Source organism: Tetrao urogallus (assembly GCF_951394365.1).
Source record: "Tetrao urogallus genome assembly, chromosome: 3".
Taxonomy (NCBI): Eukaryota; Metazoa; Chordata; class Aves; order Galliformes; family Phasianidae; genus Tetrao; species Tetrao urogallus.
In genome coordinates this window covers 40,467,811-40,490,613 of record NC_136815.1, presented here as the reverse complement: position 1 = coordinate 40,490,613, position 22,803 = coordinate 40,467,811, and the positions used below count along the sequence as shown (strand labels likewise).

General features: G+C 37.9%; 1 protein-coding gene across 1 annotated transcript in view; it reads right to left on the bottom strand.

The window, feature by feature from the left end:
• PRKDC (protein kinase, DNA-activated, catalytic subunit) overlaps positions 1–22,803 on the bottom strand; it is a gene marked incomplete at both ends in the record, with an annotated part of 81,407 nt that overhangs the window by 24,940 nt on the left and 33,664 nt on the right. The window contains 24 exons of the mRNA XM_079533068.1: positions 774–953; positions 2,086–2,217; positions 4,203–4,315; positions 4,557–4,772; positions 5,097–5,286; positions 5,654–5,864; positions 6,536–6,634; positions 7,515–7,688; positions 8,117–8,266; positions 8,360–8,484; positions 9,881–9,992; positions 12,002–12,133; positions 12,697–12,848; positions 13,066–13,209; positions 14,218–14,337; positions 14,528–14,665; positions 15,632–15,780; positions 16,003–16,075; positions 16,482–16,547; positions 17,069–17,237; positions 18,061–18,239; positions 20,478–20,685; positions 22,152–22,279; positions 22,607–22,774. Of these exons, the coding sequence (XP_079389194.1) occupies positions 774–953; positions 2,086–2,217; positions 4,203–4,315; positions 4,557–4,772; positions 5,097–5,286; positions 5,654–5,864; positions 6,536–6,634; positions 7,515–7,688; positions 8,117–8,266; positions 8,360–8,484; positions 9,881–9,992; positions 12,002–12,133; positions 12,697–12,848; positions 13,066–13,209; positions 14,218–14,337; positions 14,528–14,665; positions 15,632–15,780; positions 16,003–16,075; positions 16,482–16,547; positions 17,069–17,237; positions 18,061–18,239; positions 20,478–20,685; positions 22,152–22,279; positions 22,607–22,774 (3,528 nt within the window). The remainder of the gene's footprint in view (positions 1–773; positions 954–2,085; positions 2,218–4,202; positions 4,316–4,556; positions 4,773–5,096; positions 5,287–5,653; positions 5,865–6,535; positions 6,635–7,514; positions 7,689–8,116; positions 8,267–8,359; positions 8,485–9,880; positions 9,993–12,001; positions 12,134–12,696; positions 12,849–13,065; positions 13,210–14,217; positions 14,338–14,527; positions 14,666–15,631; positions 15,781–16,002; positions 16,076–16,481; positions 16,548–17,068; positions 17,238–18,060; positions 18,240–20,477; positions 20,686–22,151; positions 22,280–22,606; positions 22,775–22,803) is intronic.

Below are 22,803 nucleotides of genomic sequence, written 5' to 3'. Positions count from 1 at the left end.
AACAAATCAGAAAGGCATGAGTTTACTTTTCAATGATGAAGCTGTGATGCACCAACTCAGTCTTTGGCAGAAACAAACCTTTCCCTCATTAGTGAAGATTGCTAAACAACTACCTCAGAAGACCTAATTGAAAAGGCTGCTGAAAAACAAGCAAGAGATGCTAACAGCAATCCATCTGACAGCTACTACCCAGAAACGGAAATATCAGCACCACAACATCTGCATAGTTTTGTCAATTTTTCTCACAGCTGATGAAGGGGTAAAGTACACTCTCAACAAGTTTGCTGATGATGCGTAGCTGGGAAGAATGGCTGGCACAATTCAGAAAGGCTGTGCTACCATTCAATGAGACCTGGACAGATTGGACAGATGGGTGGAGAGGAACCTCACTCGTGAGATTCAACAAAATCAAGCATAGAGTCTTGCACCCACCTGTGTACAAATAACCTCATGCATCAGTACAGGCTAGGGGATGACCTGCTGGAAAGGAACTCTGAGGAGAAGGACCTGGGCATCCTGGTGGATAACAGGTTGGCCATGAGCCAGCAGTGTGCCTCCATGGCTAAGACGACCAATGGGATCCTGGGGTGCATTAACAAGAGCGAGGCAAGCAGATCAAGGGAGGTGATCCTCCCCTTCTACTTTGCCACCGTAAGGCCATATTTGAAGTACTCCATCCATCTTTGCCTAAATTTCAGTAATGTGTACCACTGGTTTTACCACACACTGAGACATTATAGTCCTCTACTTTCATGTCACAGACTAAGATTTACCTGGATGCACGCAATGAATGGTGGGAAGTAAGAAAGGCTTGTACTAAGGAAATTATTGAAGTCCTTCAGCAGCTTCTGGATGATGACTTTTTTCTCAGAGAGAGTTTTAGATTTTTCCACCTCATGAAAAATTCCCCCAAACAAACTGCTGAAGAGTTGCTTGGCAAATGTTGGATCTTTCTGTAAATCGTAAGAAAAGCAATACAGTCACTGAACTTTATTGTGACACAGTAAAATAATAATTAAATTAAGAAATATGAACCATCCTCTAACCCAGCCCCTACATAGATGCTGTTTGGGAGTGGAAAAATTGCTCTGGTGTGCCCAGCTTCTATACTGGCAATTATTTCAGACTTTCTGTACAACAAATTCAAATTCTATCTTAATTTTTCTAAATAAACTGGAAGACAATGTAGGCTTTGTGCCAGAGTGTTGGCGGTCAGGGAAAATTTACAGTTTTCACATATTCACAATTCCTGCTACAGAAATCAGAAACTTTGTATCATCTTATGGCCAGAGAAGAGGGCTTTAGGAAAAATAAGCAAAAAAACCCAGAAAATCCAGCCCCCAACATTGAGGGAGCTAGTGGAGAGAGATACATGCACACAGATGGTACCATCTGAGATTTAAAGGCACTTCTTCAACCCAGGAACATTCTTGCAAATGTAATATAATCCCATACAGTGGTCTATCACAGGACTGGACTTTGGTCTAACTCTTGATCTAAAGTTGTTCAGATAACTCATGATTGCACTACTTCCCCCTTCAGACAGAAATAAGAGACCATCAAAAGAAATCAAATACAAAGATCATCAGGAATACTGTGACATCTCAAACATTGCAAAATATAAGTTCAGCTTATAGTTTCTGCCATTCCCAGACAAGAAAAGGAATATTGGATCAGCTTTACTGACTCATCTAAGTCCAGTACGTCCACAGAACTTCACCTGTACTTTTACCACTGCACTGCAGCCATGTGAAAGAACAAAAGTGACAATTTTGTTATTATACAGTGAGATGTCCTTTCCCAATAATGTCTCTAATTTGTTTCTCAAGCCCAGGAACTCAGAGGCAACAACAGCTGATATCCTGGATCCTCTGTGTTCAATTGCTCAAGTGAGGCAACATACAAGGCATCTTCTCTCATTGCTACACCAGCCCAGGGGCAGGAGAAATACTGTCCCTCAAAACAGGCTCTTTGAAAGCACATCATGGTGGCTGATGACAAAACAACAATTTTGAAAGCAGCTGCCCAACTGCACCTCATTGTTCCTACCAAAACACAAAAATGGCATTTGAAAAGCAGACAGACCTGGGCGAGGCCCTGTAGAGGGGCAATGAGGCTGGAGTGTTCAATCTGGATGTCAGGAAGGTCTCCCACACGGTAACTTCTGTACAAAGTAACCTGGCCATCAAACTTCATCTTCAGCTCAGATTTCATCTCCTGAAATGCATTGCACATGTTAATGAAAAAAGTCATTAATTAGAAAGAGCTGTATCTGGACAGGACATAATAAGCAAGAGTATTTTTGTAGTGTTTTATAAGCTTCTGCCATGATTATTAAACAAGTACTTTAAAAGTGAAATATGGTTAAATGCAAAATAATCTTAATCAGTTAAGAACTCCAAAGTCTCTTCCACAGAGTTACTTTAGCCATTTAATATTAATGTCCTGTAGTTCCTGCTTCCATACACGTAGTACTGAAATGTTTATTTATTTTTTTTATTTTTTTAAATGGAGAATAATTACTGTTGAAAGCCAGTGAGCTATTACAGTGTAGTAAATTACTGCCTGCAAGCTGAGTCACACCATGCAATTAGATGAGGGTTCTCAGAGCCTGGCCAAACATGAGCAAAGTAACATGAGGCTGGTAAAGTGACTGTTTTATTTCACACAGTGGGATAGGAAGGGAAAGGAAGGAGGATGATTGGAAGAACTGCTTCCTAATAAAACTTAAACCAAACTGTAATAAAACTGTTGTAAACTAGTGGTTAAAAAGCTGTCTTGCCTGTTGTTGAGGCTTGAAAAAATTCAATTAAATTGAACAAGAATTACTAATACATATACAAATAATAAAACTCATCTTTTTTTTTTTTTTTTTCCTTTTCTTTTCACACCATGGACAGGCTATAAAAGAAATCAGCAGTGATTTTGAAGCCCAGAATTTTACTTGTAATTTCTGCCTTTACCAGTTAAACCAGCAGACAGTGGATGTATGCATACACTGAAGAGGGAAAGAAAAAAATCTTGATTTTTAACTCTCTTTAAACATTTTGGATACTGTCATTTCAGACCATTCTTATTCCACAGCTTGAAAGGGATGATTATCAAAAAACTTCCAGAAGAAATCTCTTGGGGGAAATTAAGAAATTAGGGCTTTCCTAAAGCAATCTCCAAATACTTTCTTGCTCAGAATCTCCTTTTTCCTGTTGACCTATGGGGTAAGGTACTAACATAATGCACAGAAATCCGTATGTGTTTATGTGCAACAGATCTCTTGGAAAGTTTAAGGAGTCTTGGATACATTTATGGTCTCCTCCAGTCTTTTGGTGCGGAACACCAGATTTTTTTCATTTGTTTTTGGACTGTCAGAGTGATCTTTTTTTTTTTTAACAGGTTCTTTTTCTTGCAGAGTAGGAGGAAAGGGGAACTTTGGTCTACAAGTAAATAAACTGACAAAAAATAGGTGTTTGTGTGGTACTCCCAGACATAGGTTCAACTAATACAGCTGTCTGCAGCTGCAAAGAATTACAAGCATGTCTCAAAAATTAACTCTCAATCCTGGGTTACTTTGTTCTTCTTAAACTGCTGTCATTTTTGGACAATAGTACATGTCATTTTAGTCACACAAACCTTTGAAAAACTGCTAGAGTCTATTTAAACTAATCATGAATACGTAACAACTAATAAACCCATACTGTACCAAGCTTTAATAAATACTCAGTAAATGCTTATTACTTACTGAGCTTCCTTCAGATTGAAAGTCCTCAACAGCTCACATCAGCCCATTGGCTGTATCACATTTTTGAGCTTACCTTCAGATAACTGATAAGTTTCTTCAACTAATTCTGTGAAGTATTCTTACTTCAGGGTTTCTAATTTTTGGGATGACTACCATAAAGAGCTTCTACTGGGAGCATCTCCCTTTGCTACCAGGGATTCCATCAAATAAAATCACTTTGTGCACACTACAGAACAAAAGTGTTATCTAGCTCTATTCTTCCTCCATCCAAGTATCCATTTCAAGTATTGTCATATAGATCTTATCACAAAAACAGCACAATTTTCAATAAAACCTCTTAAAGCTTTCACAGTAGCAACCAGTACCTTACACCTACCCTTTCTTCATACAATTACTTCTAGAGATAAAGAACAAAACTGTAATGGGACTGAGGCTCAAGGTTTTAAACTTAATTGAAATGACAAACCTTTTCTCTTTTCTGTTCAGCCACACCTTTTCTAGCATACATCAGACTGACTTTCTCTTGGTCCTTCAAGAAACGCCTCCGCAGTCTTAAAATTTCTGCTCGATCATCTATACCTAGGCATAAAATGGAACACCTTAAGCATTCAGTTCTTTTATCTCACAATTTAGCAATTATTCAGCAGTTCTTAATGCAATCCTAGTTTTCTGCCATACTTCGTGCAGCTATCAACACACACTCCTGGAAACCAGATCTGTAAAATTCAACCTCAGATAGAATGGTAAAAGACTGTCAGCCAAATAAGTGTCAAAGAGGGCCAACGTGTAATGTAGAAATTGCACTGTAAGGCCCACACACCTTTAGTCTTGCTGTCCACTTCATTTCCAGGTAAACCCAGCCTTTTTTTCCCAAAATCTGGCCCCACAGGTTTAAATGCTGCTTGTTTAAATTTTTCACTCCGTTTGTTAACTAACAGCATGGACGAAGACAAAGACTCAGAGGAAGAAGGAACTGTATACTCTGCCAAAGTGTCAATGCTGTTTCCAGTTAGCCAATTAAAAGAACTTCTACCGCCTGTAAAGAAAAACATAGAAGAGCAACACATGTAAACTTCAATGAAACACATGAATTCCCTCCCCTAGAAACATAACCCCTAGCATTCATAAGCAGAACAGATTGCAAGAAACACTTCTACATTAGGCAGAACATTAAAGGTGTATCAGACCAATAAAAACGTGAATAAATCTTTTTCTCATTAAAAAATAAAAGCTCTTGAATACTAAGTATTAAGTGCATTTACACTTCTGCATTAAATATTCACATGCAACAGGAATGAAAAGAATGGAATCATTCTTACAGTAAACAACAAAATTTCAGAGGCCTCATGTCTGGACTTACTGACATTCTGTGTAGGTGTAAATTCATATTGCCTTTGGGTAGCTCTCACTTGACCACCTACTGACCCAGAAATGGAAAGGGATCTTTCTTGTGATGAATTCCTGTTAGTACTCTGTGAAGCCTGAGTCTCCACAAACATAGGTGTGAGCATGGTACTGCGATAACGCCAACTGGAATCAATTACAAAGTCCTATAAACACACACAATAATTAATAAAAACAGTAAGAGTGGAGGCTTTTTGCCTATGAAAGACAGGATAGCAGAATGGAAGTACAGAATCTAAAACATCATCCTAGACACTTGGGCAAAACTTGGGTATTAAAAACAAACAATACATAATTACTCCCCATAGCTCAGCAAAAAAGCTTGCTGAAACTTGGACTGGTTAGCTCAAGATTGATTCATAAATATACCATGCATAACCCAGCCCTGTTACAGGTGTTAACTATTAATTCAAAAAACACTTTCATTAGTCTTCACTCTGTTCTTGTCAAAGCAGCAGCTACAGTACGGATTGGAATTTGTCACATGGCTGTGCACATAACACTCCTATTTACCTGAAATTTGCATTCAGACAGTGGGTGCTCAAATATTTTTCTGGAATAATCTGGGCTTTTGCTGGTCATTTCAAGCAGAAAATTTGTGATCAGACTCAAGTACTGCGTTTCAATCTTGGCAGAATATAAAGAACTTAACAACATCAGCATACGATCAAGAATATTTGCAGGTAATCTTGTCTCGTCACTCCAAAAATTCCTAACAATTAATCTGTAACGGTAAGAATGAGTAACTTAACTCCTTATCTGCAAACAGAAAATGCAACATTTCCAAAAAAGGTCAATTTAAAATAAAACAATAACGTAACAACATCAACAATTAAACCTTTCAAATCATGGATCTTCTGCTGAGTTACATGGTCTTGCACTTTCATCTCCCATGCTCTACACCATTTAACAGATATTATAAAGGTTTACTCCAAAAATAAATAAATATTTGTATTGTTTTCCTCTCAAGAAGTGTTATGGGTGATTAAGCACAGAGAGCTCCTATCTTCTGCTTCACTAAAAAAAAAAGTTAAAGGTATTCAACATCCTCCAACACTGAATCTATTTATGCATCTGTGTATAGCGAGAGCCTTGTTCAAAAACTTCAGAATGTTAATGCAGAATTAGGACCAGCCTGGTGAAACAATTTCTCCATGGCTTAGAGATTTGTTGAATAGTTCTGTGATTCACCATAATTCAGTGTAATAATTCAGAAGCTATGGGACACAATCTTATAAATTAACTCATTGCAAGAAAAGGAAGTAGCATTATCTTGATGTCATGCTTTCATATTAAAATACCTTAAAACATCTAATGACCGTATCTCATATTATAAACAAAGGAGGAGCAATTTAAGGACTTATTACTTCAGTCATCACAACACTGTTTACTCACTGCAGTTCAGCATTCTCATCAATCAGTCCCTGAAGCAGGATTTCTTTTGCCAGTTTGTGCACTTCCTGAGAATTGTCATCTGCTTGGCTTTCTGGATCGCTGACATTAGGAGAAAAATGTCTCTTAGTGACTTCTCTCAAACAACACATTAAAGAAAAAAAACAAACAAGAGGATGAGGATAGTGGAAGAAAAGGAAGAACTGCCCTTATTAATATAAAAAGTCACAACTTGGCATGACAACACTTCCTTTCATAATATGAGGTCTTCATTCCCAGATATGACTTGTCTCCACTATTTAGAAAAATAAAAAGTCAGAAAGCTAGAAAACATGTTGTTAGGTTTTTATTATAAAGGCCCAGCAGAAGTAATGCTGAGTTAGGGAGGTTAAAAAAGAATAAAAGCAGTGGCATCTTTTCACAAGTGACACTGCAGTAAAATTGCCTGCATGTTCTTCAATAGAATCATCCATTCTAACAGTAAACAGTTATTCTTGGACAAAAGCATACAACAGAATACAACCAAGACAGAGGATGCAACAGCACACTCTTTCAAGAATACACTGTTTTCTATGTCAAACATAGAACACCTTCATATCACCAGACTGAACAGACCCAGATTGTGCCAAAGTGCCTTAATACATCTCCTGACTACAATCAAATTTCTATGGCGTGCAATTCTTACTATAGCTATAAACACTGCCACAAGGAAAAAAAAAAAAAAAGTGAGAGCATCAGGCTAAGACTTCTTACACCACTGCGCTGTGCTGATGTACTATTCTAGTTCTGGGCTGAAGTTCAGGTCTAAGCCTTTGTCCCTTAGTTTAAATTATTAAATCACCATGAAAGAAGGTCCGAGGCAACCCACTGGAGTTATTTGTTTGAGAACTAGAAAATCCCACATAGAAGGACATGAAATTGGAAGACAATGTTATAGATGCTTTCAAACCACTGAAAGACAACACCTGCAGTGAATACATACCTGTAATTATCATAAATCCACATCAGAATATCATACATGCGCTGTCGACATATTACAGAAGGGTGAGAAATGAACCCTGTTACTCCAGGAAGAAGTTCTTTAAGTTCTGGTGGTTTCAGTATAGACAGCATCTTGTATATTATATCCAAACAAACCCTTTGCCTTTCATCATCCCTAAAGTTGAGAAAGGGAGAGAAAACAAAAATTAAAGATTATTACCTTGTTCTTCTCTTCATTGCTACACAGAGAAGATCAGCTCAGATTTTACCAACATCTGCTTTCATTTAAAGAGCTTCATATAAATACTATCGAGTTCAACTTAGAACAATAAAACTAAAGCAATACATACTAAAGATGAAATCCATACCCTAGTGAATAGGAGTTGAAGTTTCACCTTAATACTATATAGGTGGGGGTTTTTTTGTTTTTTTTTTTGTTTGTTTGTTTGTTTGTTTTGTTTTTTGTTTTTTTTTTTTTTTTTCTCACATTGAGTTAACTATCTTATACTTAACACTCAGATTCCATTTGCTCAGGCAATAGCAGGCAATGTTATCAAAAAGCTCACACTACTTATTCACACTTATAGCCATGTGACCACTTACCTGTGTTTCATGATCTGGATGAAGTCTTTACTCTTTAACTGCAGATAGAGGTCAGGTATTTCCTCTGCTCGGCACATAATTACTTCCAAACAGTAGTTTTTCATCACACCATGAAGTTTTGGTAATAGAAAGAATACTGCATTCATAAACCTTAACATGAACATAAGCTCATGAAGAAAAGCAAGATAGTTTCCATTATTCCCCTAGATCTACAATGAATTCACCATGTAAATTATGACATACCTGTCAGCAAGAGGAGGAAAATTCTTAACAACTTTATTCAAGCATATTATAAACTTATCCTGTTGGGTGTTCTGATGTTGTTTTAATTGTTTTATGACACAATCATAAACTGGATCTTCAAGTATCTGAGAATTAGAAAGACAGCGTGACACGTATAGCCATGAAATCCATAACCACATTAAAAACACACAGTATTGCTGCTATACTGTTTGTTTCTATTGCATTTTGCTTCATACTAACTTTATGGTGCTTCTGGCTGCCATACAGTGATGACTAGCTGAAACACGACTGCTTCACAATGCCTTTCTGAGCTTTCTTTGGTTTTGAACCAAAATCTTAAATTTGAAATACAAGCTTATATAAATAGTAACTATTGAGTATGGTAGATTTCCAATCAGTGAACATAAGAAGAAAGTATTTTTACTGAAGATGTTTAGTGAATGAAGAAGCAGGCGTCACTAAGTGTCAAAGAAATTAACTTTGAATAGGATACAATATTTCAACCATTTTTGCTACTTTATGCAAAACATTGCTTTTAATAGAACGTGAAAAACTACAGGAGAGGAGGTTGCAGGAATTCAGTTTAGAAAATATGCTCTAGAAACTGTAAAAGAACAAACAGAATGCAATTTAGTGGGGAATAATGCAGGGATATCCTGCAAGATTGGAGTAATAATCCACCGAGCCAGTAACATGGTATTTCTGTAGTAGCAGCTGCAGAATGATATTCAGGAGTTCATAAGCGTGGCAGCATTGTATCTTTTTTTTTTCCCCTCTCACATACATCCCAGCACATATCCATTATTAGCTCTTAGAGTATACATTGTCTATTGCTTTTTAAAGTAGTCAGTGCACTTCTTTTGTGCATAAATTTGCCTAATTTCTTTCTGAACCTGCTGATGCTACTTACCTCCAGAACTCCCTGTGATAACTAACAGCTCTGTAAAGAGATACTTCCAGTATCTGTCTCAAATTGATTTCTATGAACATCAAACACTATCCCTTGGTGCCAGTACTATAAAATTCAGTGAGTAACAGGTTTGCATTCATTTCATCCACACTCTAAAAAATAAGTGGATTCATTATCCATGAGAGCTCTAAAAGCCCAAAATTAAATATAGTAGCCTTGAATCTTACATCAAAACTTGCCAGTTACTAAACATTCTCAGATACAGATGTTCAAAATGTAGCCCCAAACCTTCCAAATTTTAGTTTTCTTTTTTAATCAAAAAGTGGTAAAAACAAGAAACTCCAAAACTTTAAAATGTACATACACAAGTGTACGCAGGAGCAGAACAAAGCCCATTCACCTCTAGCTCCAAAACAACAGGGTAGACACTCAGCTCTTAGTTGATCTAAAGCATTTGTCATCTTGAGTTAATTAGTTAACCTTTCAATCTGTTGGACAAAGGCTGCTGAGTTCTAAAAACATTAATTTTTTTAGCTGAACTGAGCAGCAACATAAAAGATGTAAACATATTTAAGACAGTAATGGTCACACACCTAAATACAGCTACTTACGTTTTGTCTCTCAGCTATATACTGAAGAGCAAGTCCCAACACTTCTGCAGCAGCTGCATAAACTTCTTTATATCTTAATAAACCCATGTTACTGATCAGAGCCTGAAAATACCTAGCACAAAAACAGATGTGTTACAAGCCACTACTCCAGCATTTGATTTTACATTGAAAAACTTTCGAGCTGTCTAACAGCACAGTGACTACTTTTAGAAGAGATCAATATGGCTCAATACTGATTCCCACCTACAGTGTCTCAAAACCTTGCTGTGGCAGTTCCTGACTCTTTTAATTCCCATGAAACTGCAATCCTGGGGCTCACTGTAATAAAGCCTACATACTTCTCAGTGTTTTCCAAAATAAATTAGCTCTGCGTTTCATAGATTCATACAACATCTCAAGTTGGAAGGGATACACAAGAATCATCAACTTAATCTCTTGATGCCACATAGGACCACCCAAAATTCAAACCATATTTCCTTCCTCCAGCAGTTCAGGACTGTGCCCACTGCCCTGGGCAGCCTGTACCATGCTCTCTGCCCTTTGGTGCACACCCTTTTCCTCATCCCCACCTGACTCTCCCTTGACATAGCTCCATGCTGTTCCCTCTGATCCTGTCGCTGTCAAGAGAGCAGAGCTCAGCACTGCCTATACTAGTGCTACTAGTATAGGAGGGCCCTCCACTTCCTACGAGTAGCTGCAGCCACCATGAGGCCTCCCCTCAGCCTCCCCTGCTTGGGGCTGAACAAACCAAAGCCACTCCTCACATACTTTGCCCTCCAGACTCTTCACCATCTTGGCAGCCTTTCTCCAAAAGCTCTCTAAAACTTGTATGCCCTACTCATATTGTATGCCCAAGCCCACACCTGGTGCTGGAGGTGAGGCCGCACAGTGCAGAGTAGCACAGTCCCTTCCCTTGCCCACTGGCAGTGCTGGACCAGATGCACCCCAGGGTACAGTTGACCCTTTGGGCTGCCAGGGCACACTGCTGACTCACACTGCACTGCATTAAGACTAACAGGACTGTAATTACTAGGACTTTCTTGTCCTTTTTGAAAACTGTGATGACATTTGTCAGCTTCCAGCCAAGTGGGACCTCTTCCTGTTCTTAAGGTTATTGAAAAATAATTGAGAGAGGTCTCACAATGACATCAGCCAGCTTTTCATACCCTGGGGTGAATCCCATCAGGCTCCATGGACTTATATGCATTAAAGCCAGAGCAGCAAGTCCTGCAAAAGTTTGGAGCTGGCTGGGAATTTACCATTATTACAGTAAGGGTCTTCCAATTCAGGGCTCCAGGGATTACAGAATCCATTGTCAGTGTTGTAGACAGGCAAAGAAGGTATTAAATGTCTCTGCTTTATGTGTGGTCACCTCATAAGTAGGGACAATCTCAGCAAGTAATGGACCAATGCTATCTCTGGTCTTTCCTTTGCAGTTAACATATTTAAAGAAGCCCTTCTTGCTGCTGGCCAGCATCCACTCTAATTGAGCTTTGGCCACACAAATTTTCTCTCTACAACAGGGACCAGTATTCCTTCAGTCCTCCCACGTTGCCTGATCTTGCTTCCAGTGGCCATATACATTCTTCTTTCACCTAAGCTCTAGAAGAAGTTTGCTCAGCCAAGTCAGTGTACTGCTCTGTGTGCTTAACTTTTGACATCAATACTTAAAAAGTGACCAGTGCTGACAAACAACAATTGGTTCAAAAGCATTTTTTCAGGGCATCTTGTCAACTAGTTCCCAACAGCCTAACGTCAGCACTTCCCATGTCCAGGGTTAAAGTTTTGACAGTAGTGTTCCCCTTATCACCTCAACAACTTCATGGCAGTACAGCCAAGATGGATGCTAGTCACTACTTTACCTACAAAACTACCTCCATTTACAAGCAACAAACTGAGGAGGGTACATTTCCTTCCTGGTTCCCTTAGTACCTGTACTGAGGCAGTATCACCAACTTTACAGATAAAAAAAGCACAGTGACAGACAATAGCAAAGGGATGATGGGTCAAAAAGTTCCCAATAAGTGAACAATGAAACTCCAATATTTTATGCTGACAAGTTAAGAGTTGCTCTCTTAAGCTTTTAACTAAATTTGTTCTTTGAAGTGTTGCATTTCTCACCTGACACGATCTATTTCACACTTCAGGTCATAGGGAGGTAAATTGTTAGCTAGAACAATTCCCAGCAGCTGAATTCCCACTGAGTTGTCCTTTGTATCAGGATCTCCACTAGAAAACTTTTCAAATATTAAGCTGATGGATAAAAACATAAAGTAATGATATATATATATATACACACACATATATATATATGTATGACAAACCACTTTCTTTGTATATGTATATTCACACACACAACCCAAGAACTCTGTAGAAAACAAGTGCACATACCCATTTACACACATGCGTATATTCTTCCACCAAAAGTAGAGAGCAGAAGTAAAAACTAGCTTCAAAGAAGAAATCTTTACAGATTAGAGATTGTTACCCTACACAAATTCACCAGCTCAGAAGCGCATCAGACCACAAAAGTCTTACAATGTACTAATATTCAGTAATAATATATTTCAAACAAAAAGTAAGTCTTTGTAAAGATTTCTCTCGCTTTTGTTGCTTGTTGTAATTCTCTACATGTTCTCTCTCTTTGTTTAAACAAATTACGTTTCAACTTCTGGAGAGTTCAGTTCTGAAGTTTTATTGTTAATTCTAGGGACAAAAAATTTACAGTTGCAGCTGAATTTACCTTGTTATCTGCTTTGATAACACTCAACTAATACTCTTGAAATACTGACAAAGTAAAGAACCAAACTGCTTGCCTGTAAGGTATGGAGAGACAGTTCTTCCAACACTCTATAACTGTCTTTATGATTTCCAGATTGTGTCTGAACACAGCTCGTTTCTGATGAAAGGCATTCTTCATCAAGAATTCAAGCAATCTGTTAGCCAAAATCTCATCCTTAATATTTCCCTACAATGAATGGAAGCAAAAATAAACAAAGTGACTCTGACATAAAGACGTATATTCTGCTTTTTCCAAATAAGTAAATAAGCTGTTTTTAAAACTTAGTATCTAAATGAAACAGTGGACTGATGTACAAAGTGATTAGAAGCATAATAATAAACTCATCCATTACTTATCAAATAGCCATTAGAACAGCAAAAAATAATTTTTTACATTTCCTTACTTTGGGAGTAGTTACACTCGTCCAGGAAAGAATGGTAACTGCTATTTCCACTACCATATAATGAATCCCTTCACCTCCATTATTGCCAGAAACAACAAGCTGCAGCATCGGACCAAGCCATTGCTTTGCATAGGGTCGGAAAACCTTTGGGAAGGGAGAAAAAAGTAAAATAAATAAAAATCAAGGACAACATACAGAGTATCCAATTCTTTAATAACCTGTTCAATAATTATTACAGGTGAGACTGCTAAATCAATTTCTTAGCATTTTGTTTAACCTAGTCTGAAATTATAACAACAACAACAAAAAAAACCAACAAATTTAAAGTAACTTTAAAATAAAAGGCCTTCCTAACTACCCTCACTTCTGCTTAAAAGACTTTTCACAAATCTTCATGTGAAGCTGTAATTATTTCAGTAGGGCCCCCATAATACAGCTCTAACATAATACAGTAGGAGCACTTCATGCAGAACATCTGTCCCTAAAGAATTTGAACAAGTATGCCACTTACCTGCTCTTTGAAATCTCTATTTCAGACACTTTTACTGAGAAGCATTAAGTAAGTGTTAAGTTTTCCTGAATTCTGAAATCCGGTTTTGTATTTTGGATTCAGAATATTTTAAACATTATTCTTTAAAATAAGTGTCTGAAATAGGAGCAGAAAAATTAGAGAATGTTTTTTTCTCAAAGTCACATGCCATTATATACCTTATACACAGGTTATAACAAAGGTTATACCTTTCTGCAACTAGAACATCATTTAGCTCTATGAGTTTTCAGAAGACTCACCTGTGACCATTAAAATCACACTGCAGTTATTCCTACAAAGATGACAAACAATCAGCCATACCCCTTAACCAGTATCAATGAATTAATTACTTATAGTTTACACAAGATGCATGTTATGGATACATTCTACTTCTAGAATTAGTTATTAGAAGAAAATTCATTTCTTTTATACTCCAAATACTGACACTACTTTGATTTTTGGGCTATGAACAAGTTCCCTTTAATCATGACAAACCATTAAATTTGAATCTCCTCCAAATGTCACAGTTGATAATGTATTTTACCACATAAGAGCAATGCAGTTCATAATACAAGCTGTTATGTTAACAGGAAAAAAAAAATAGGAAAAAAGAAATTACTCACATCCTCGGTATTAACAATAAGTTTTGCTATGAAGAGGCGAATATTTAATGGCACTGATGGATTTCCTAATTTACTATGCAGAAATTTCATCCAAAGAGGAAGGTCTACAGGAACCATGCCCTGAAATTTAAAGAAAACGAGCAAAAAAATCAATCCAATTATTAAACAAAACAAGCTTACCACACCAAAAAAACCCCTCGCCTCAGCACATAGGTATAGACATGAAAATTACAGAATGGAGGAATTCAATCAGTCACAGCTTCGTTGTTTTAACTAGGGAAACGATGCCAAATTTTTGGTTCATACTGGCCTCTTCCACTTTGGGTGTGATCTGGTTCCTCTGCATATGCTTAATCAGAGTGGTCATTGGTGCCATGCATTCATGTTGGTTAAGTTCATCCATCTCCAGTTCCAACTCATCATTCAAAACCATGTATTCTGACATCTCCTGAGAAAAAAAAATTACTGTGATTAATACAAATGTGTTTTCATCTAAACTGTGATAATACCATGAGTCACTCTGATCTTTTCAGTATGACAGATTTGACTGTACACTCAATCTGCAACAGGGAATAAATCAGATGCATTGTTCAAAAGCCTCCCAAGATGGATGTACCCACCTGTGCATTGTTTTCATTTTGTGTGCCTAGAGATGTCAGTTTCACACTGCTCTGACACTACGACCTGCTAGTATGGGTGGGGCAACTGCTGGAAGCAGGAAGAGTTCTGAAGCTCACAGAAACAATTTTGCTCCACAGCTGAAGACTTGGAAGAACAGCACTTAACATCTTCCAACAATAGTTAAAGACAAGGTGCCACAACAGAGATACAAAATTACTATGTAAAAACAACAATAATAATTTATTCTTTGCATTTGATAAAGCCAGCTTGGACAAGTGTCTTTGAAAACTAAAAGACATGGGGAAAACGGGTGCCTAAGAGCAAAACAGAAGCATTGCAGGCCACTCCTGACTGCACACAAAGTCAAAAGCCACCTTTTAACAACTCTGTTGGCTTGTACTACTCAGCCTTAGAAAACCACAACAGGGCATGGCTTTTCTCCAGCTTATAGTACAGAGAAAAGGAGAAGGAAAAAAAACTGACAGAACACAGCTTGAGCCCACTCCCTCATCTAGAGAAAACCATCCTCAAGTAGAACAGAGGCTCTTCAACTTAGGTACCTTTAAAGTTTATAAGTGATTGAGTTTGTTATTTGATACATTTACTAGCAACAGCTGAAGAACAAACTCAGTAACAACAAATAAGCTTTGCTCCACTTCACCAACAGGGAACGTTGTTTTTTTTTTTTTTCTCAGCATAACACACACTATTTCTATTTCACAATCTGAGTAAGAACACCCAATTGCTAAAAAGCTTAAAGCTTCTACACGTAGCACATAAGTCACTAAATTACCTTTCTCCTGAAGTGAGCACTGCCAGCTGTAACATCCTGGGAGCTATAAGAAAAACCTTGGACTCCAGTAGAAAAATCAAACTGACTCATTTCCTCACTCAAACTGCTATCCATCATGTATGATGCAGAAGCTAAATACTTTGGTTCATCTAAATAGGAAAAAGAATAGACCATTAATCAAAGCAATTACAAACAAGCATGCCTTTATTGACTACAGGAATCTGAGAGTGGATGGGAACTGGTTGCATGACAAAGTACAGTGAATGCCATTACTTACTCCTGATACTGTAGAAGCCAATTAGCAGCGCATCAATAAATAGTGTATGAAAGGTAAGAGACAAGTTTTTCATAGTCATAAATGAATTTCATACCCTGACCGTCATTCCATGCCTCTCTGGCTTCTTTTCTAATAGCAATGTATCTTTTCTTCCTTTCCAGGGGAACCTAAACAATAGAAATAAATAATTTCTAGATTACTACTTTTTTTTTTTTTTTTTTTTAATTTACAGTGTGACTTCTCAAAATTGTCAAAAAATGATCCAAATCATAATTAGAAATACAATTCCACACTACAAGTGGTGATTATTAAAGGTTCCAGGTAACATCTGAATCAATTATTTCTACAGTCATTCAAAACCAGACTAAATCATGCTAAACAATATACTGAAGGTTTGTTCTGTATATGATGTCTACATTTCCTTCAGAAAAATGTAATTTTAAACAGAGAAGTACTCCATTGTTTTCCCACTTCCTCCCCACATGACTAAGAACCAGTTCAACAGTGAGCACACTTAAAGATGTACTCATTTTTTTTTCCTCAGAAATATGAAAATACAGAACTTCCACTCACCTCAATTTCTACAGGAAACATGTACTGACGCTTCAAGTCTATCAAGTTTTCAAAAATCAGCAAGTTCTGCAAACCAAAGAAAACTTGAAAACATTGAAGTTATAACGCTGCATTCAATAACAATTGCTCTAACATTTTTCTTGCTTCTTGTAAAAGTTCAAAGTACAAAAAAAACCCAGCCAGTTCTGTTTTAGATCAACACTTAAGAAAATTTTGCTACTCGATTACTTGAGAACTTAAAGCAATGGCAATGCACTCTATAAAAAGAATTTCTCCTATTCATGTATATTTCAAGGACTGGAAAACTTAATAGATGTTTTCTTGGATATTAGAAAATTGATTGAGTGTGGAGAGAAACTGATAAACCTATCCCTACTTCACCCACCCCCAGCAGATGTTGACGCCTTCATCAGCAATTCAAATGACACGAAGAGGAAAGTCAGTCAACTACTCCTACTGCCTCACTGAGTAGTTCGTTATATAATTGCCTGTCACTCAACTTTGATTCTTTGATTTACTGACATCAACTAACATCTCTTCATGTTTCATGCTCTGAAAGCTTCCTAGCAGCAACAATGGTTTCTCACCTTTTCTGATTTTTCTGTAAAGAGAAAGCCTTGATAAAATTTACTTTCAGTGAAGACACAACTAATAACAGCAATAGCACAATTATATGCTGCACAGTGATACTGTCTCCTCTTCTCCAGCAGCTGACTCTCCCCTGCCATGTTTTCTGTAAATGCGTCATAGCACAACCTGAAAATAAGAACAGGCAAAAATAGACATGTAAACACCAAAGTCTTTGCTGCTTTTTTCCTTCTCTTTAATAAGCACAGGAGAGCCCTCCCAACGAAAGACAGAATCAACAGAATTTCAAGAGATCTATATCACTACAGCAGTATTAGCATTAAATCGTAACATAACCATTCACCAATGGCACAGCCAACTTCCACTGCCATCTTTAACGTCAAGGAGATGGCAGGGTATTTTCATAGAAAATGAAGATACCTTTCAACTCATAAACAAACAAGTCTTGTGGCTCTCTCACCAACTTATCAGTGGACAGGCATGCTGAGCTATGCTATGGATTAGCCAGACAAAACTGGTTTAGCTAACAATTTTTTAATAGGTCTTTTGCCCATAAGCACCTATGAATCTTAAGCAAATCATAGATTAAAAAAAAAAAAAAAAAAGCTTTTAAGTCCTCTTAGGTGCATTATGATTCTGTCCTAAGTGTTTAACAATACTCAAACTGAAATTTAAAGGTAAAGAACCATACTGAAAAAGCAAGAAAACCAAAACAACTGGGAAGAAGTCATTCTGAGATAGGACTGTAGATTATCGTAGAATAGCTCAGGTCGGAAAGGACCTTAAAAGATCATCAGGTTCCAACCCCCACATTCAATATCAGTTTATCAAATATAAATTAAATATTGAGTACTAAAAACCAAAAGCTACATCGCAGATTGCGTTCATCCTTGACCAAGTCATACTTCTGCTTTACACGACATACCTAAAAGAGTATCTACCCAAAATATAATTAGAAATTGAAAGGAAATACAAGGAAAAAGAATCTTACTTTATTAGTGCCTTGGTAAGTTCATTTCCTTCTACACTTACAGAGCCACGGTAAGCTTGGTTAATTTTAGAGTCCTTGGAGTGAACATCCTCTTTTGAAAGACGTATATACATCACTTCCAGCAGCTTGTAATAACCCATTTTCTTGGTGATTTGTGTATCAAAAACACATTCATTGGACTGAAAACAAATAAGCAAAGACTCAGAAAAACTTCCTAGATTTTGACCTTGCTAAGGAGGTCCATGGTTACTCTAGTTACTGCTAAATAGCCTTCAGATTACTTTTATCTTCTACAACAATTACTTACAGGTTCAGAGTGTCTGTGTAAACAGATCAACATAGTTTTAATAACTGTTTTATCAGGTAAACTGTCTTAACTACAATTGACTAAATAGTTAGAGTGATACTGGAGAAATATATGCAGACTATCAAATAATGTCTCAGAGATCCTAAGCAAAACACAGCAGTAAGTGCAACACAAGGAGACAAACACTGTTAGTGATGAAAGAAATCTGTCAGTTTGAATTGTCTGTCAAGAATCAACAGCCTTTTGTGCAACTTGAAAACACCTAAATTCTTTTACCACAACAGGAGCTGAAAACACAGAACATCTTCCCCGCGAAAACAAGAATTGACTTGTTTTTAAACAAAGCACACATGTAGAAACAAAGATAAATATATATATATATATATAACTGCTAAGCAGACAAAATTAAATATCATGTCCCTACTACACCATTTCAAAAAATGTACCCATGGAATTTATGAGTTTCTTTGTGCACTTCACTTCAGCACTTACAGCAGTAGAGGCACGTGTAAAAACATGTGTTTAAGTCTACATCTAAAGTCTTCTTTCCAGAGCTTTGTTTATAATGACTACCATTAGAATACCTCCTGGGAACCTAAGACAAGACGCAAAGGAATGGCACAAAGCTGCACAAGGGAACATTCCAATTGGATGTTTGGAATTTATTTATTTCTTTGTTTTTACAGTGGGAGTGGTTAAACACTGGAACAGGTTTCCTGGAGAGGTGGTTGATATCTCGTGTCTGTTAGTATTGTGGAGGCATTTGGACAACACCCTCAATAATATGCTTTAGCTTTTGGTTAGCCCTGCAGCAGTCAGGAAGTTGGACTAGATATCTTTGTGGGGCCTTTCCAACTGAACTATTCTATTCTAAATTTGGATCGTTTCAGCACCTTGTCTGTGCTGTTGCTCTTAAACAGATGCATCATAAAAACTAACAACATCTGCCTTTAACAGCCAGATCAGTTATCCTCTGGGCTTTTTATGCCTCAATCTGGAAGTCTGGGATGCTGCTCAGAATATGCCCCCAGCAATTCCAGTGGAGACAGTCAGAGAGCTCCTCCTCCGTCTGGATTGTCACAAGTCCATGGGACCAGATGGGCTGCACCCTCGGGTGCTGAGGGAGCTGGTGGGGGTGACTGCTGAGCCCCTCTCGGCCATCTATCAATGCTCCTGGTTAACTGGTGAGGTCCCAGAGGATTGGAGGCTTACTGATGTGACTCCCATCTTCAAGAAGGAGGATCCGGGGAACTATAGGCCTGTCAGCCTGGAGAAGAGGAGGCTCAGGGGAGACCTCATTGCACTGTACAACCTTCTGAAGGGAGGTTGTGGTGAAAAGGGATTTGGCCTCTTCTTCCAGGCAACGAGCAGGACACGGGGCAACGGCCACAAGTTCTATCAGAGGAGGTTTAGGTTGGACATAAGGAGGAACTTCTCTCAGAGAGTGGTCAGGCACTGGAATGGCTGCCCAGGGAGGTGGTGGAGTCACCGTCCCTGGCAGTGTTCAAGAGCCGTCTGGATGACGTGCTGCATGATATGGTTTAGTACTAGTGGTGGCAATGGTGATGAGGAGATGGTTGGACTGATCTTATAGGTCGTTTCCAACCTTGTGATTCTATGATTCTATGAACTAGAAGAGAACCTCATCAAGAGTACACACACTGACAAAAAAAATCATTGGATTTAACTAACATGGATGCAAAGAAACAAGAAAGAAACATCTACTGATTGTAGCCAAGACCCTTCAGCAATGATTAAGAGCGCAAACCTTTCTCCAAGGGCTTTCATTACACAGGTCTAATACTCCTCTTTCATAACGTATTAGTAGACTACCATTTTATACTTAAAAGTTAGACTGAGTTTTGACAGTACCTCAGATCCCTTTTTTCACATATACAGATGACTTATCGGCTGTACACAGAAGAAATGCAAACACGCATTAACTTCAAAGCAACAGAATCAACACACATTATGAGGAAAATCTGCAAGATACAGAAAACTGGCAAAATTGAAAGCAAGTGGTTTCAACTACAGCATTTCAATCAAACCTAAGCAAAACGTATGTAGAGACAGTCAACATCACATTTCCCAATTTATTTATAATTCATACCTTTGTAAACCTGGAATTAAGTGTATCCATAGCCTGCACTATAATCTTGCAAAAAAACTCTCCCAGAGCATCCAAGCTGCAGTGTGACATGAGAGTGAGGAGACAGCGATCCACAAAAGCTTGACGGACAGTATTTGAAAGAAGGTCTTCATTCTGGAACATCTTGTGAATGGTGTCCAGCAGTACTACTTGTTTGTCAGTGCTGCTCCTAAATAAGATAGAAATTGCAAGAAGAAAACTCATTCTTACCAGACTCCATTTGCGTTTTAAACCACTTCTGTCATTAAAATTATATTGTCTTTGTTCATACACACTTAGGTATCCTACAAGACATGCAAGATCAGTTTGAAACTCTCTAAAGCAAATCTCAGCTTCTTGCCCTGCAAGAAGTGGTAAACTTGCTTGTACATCTCTGACGGTTTAATACAAAAGTCATCTTTGTCAGCCTCAATCTAAAAAAAAAAATAAATTAAAAAACAGCATCTGGTACACATGAAAGGTGGAAGCAAATAGAAAAAGATGAGGAAAGGTATTATCCTGTTCTGCACAAACCTTGAGCTTTGTGTGCAGGTTTGGGCACCACAGTATAAAGACTTAAAGCTATCAGAAAGTGTTCAAAGAAAGTCTGTGAAGATGGTGAAGGGTCTGGAGGGAAAGGTTGTGTGAGGAATGGGTGAGCAACCCGGGTTTGCTCAACCCAGAGCAGAGGAGTTAAGGGGAGGCCTCATGGAGGCTGCAGCTCCTCACAGGGAGCTGAGGGGCAGCACTGAGCTCTGCTCTGTGTGACAGTGTCAGGGCCCGAGGGAACAGCATGGAGCTGCATCAGGGGAGGGGCAGCTGGGAGTTAGGGAAAGCGTCTGCACCAGAAGGTGGTCAAGCCCTGGAACAGGCTGCCCGCAGTGGTGGTCACAGTCTCAAAATGCCAGAGTCCCAGGAGTGGTCAGACAGCATTCTGATGTAGGGTTTGAACTTCGGGTGGTCATGCGTGGAGCCAGGGTTTGATGATCCTTAAGGGTCTGTTCCAACTCAGGATATTCTATGGTTCTAGATGAATCACTGCTCTGAATAATTTTATAGTAGCTAAAACTTCAAAAAATGGGACCTGGGCAGAAGATAAATGACTGCATGTCGCAAACTGCATACTTCAAAACAGTCGTTACTTAACAGCTCATCATAAATTGGAATGCTTGGTTTCTAGACTAAAGACCTGTTCTGTGGACAGAGCATATTTTTGTCAACAGCTTATCAGTAGGGAAACACTTTAATTAAAAAAGGAAAAAAAAAAAGTGCTGCTCTTCTTCCAAGGGAGTTGAGCAAATTAACTAGCTGACAATTTAAGTGTCATTTACTTATGCGAGCACTGCGGTTACACAGTGATAACAAAAATAGGTATTGCACACAACTACTACCTTCAAAGTGCATTGTGCATTCTGCCAGAATGAGCCACTTTACAGAATGCTTTACAGGATTTGTCCAGAAATTGGCAGTGTCATCTGTAAGTTGATGCCACTTCAGAAATATTTTGGAATAGTGAAGACAAAGTAACTACATGACTTAAATGTATTATATAAAATGTTACGATGTTAACTATCACTGTTATATGGACAAGACGGACATTTACATCATAAAAAAATCACTAAGACCAAGAGCAAAATGCAATGGACCAAAATTTACCTTCTGGAAATTCTTTTGAAGCTGGCTTGAAATAAGTCCTCCATAGAATGTCTATGGTCCCTACAGAGGACTTCTGTCATCAACTGCAACAACACCGGACTCTGAGACAACTCTAAAGCATCTAAAAACTGCAAAAAGATACAACACAAAGTAAGGAGTCACATGGAATCAAGTTAATTCCATTTAACTTTTCCATATCGATCAGAAGCAGATGTATATGTAATCTGCACATGTAAATTCTACAACTGAATAGAAATTTAACCAAGAACTAATAGCAGATTTCCTTAAGGGAACTGAGCTTATCTTTCTAATTCCAGACTCTGTGATATTTAAGTACACACCTACCTCTGCTATATATACATATGCACACACCCCTATGTGATATCTAGACAACTGTTTCAAGGTACAGTTCAACTAGGGTTCTAATTACATAATCATTTCTGAAAGACACTAACCTTCTTAGTGCAGTCCACATAGTTATTGTGCTTCAAGGTTCCTTTGGGAAACTCATCTGAACTCATAGGAAAATTGAAAGCTACAAGTTGATCAAGTGCATTCTTAAGTTCATTAAGTTTTTCTCCAGTCAAATTAGTGAAGAATGGAAGAATTATCACTGCCTGACCCTGAAAGAAAGATAAAAAAGCTTTAAAGG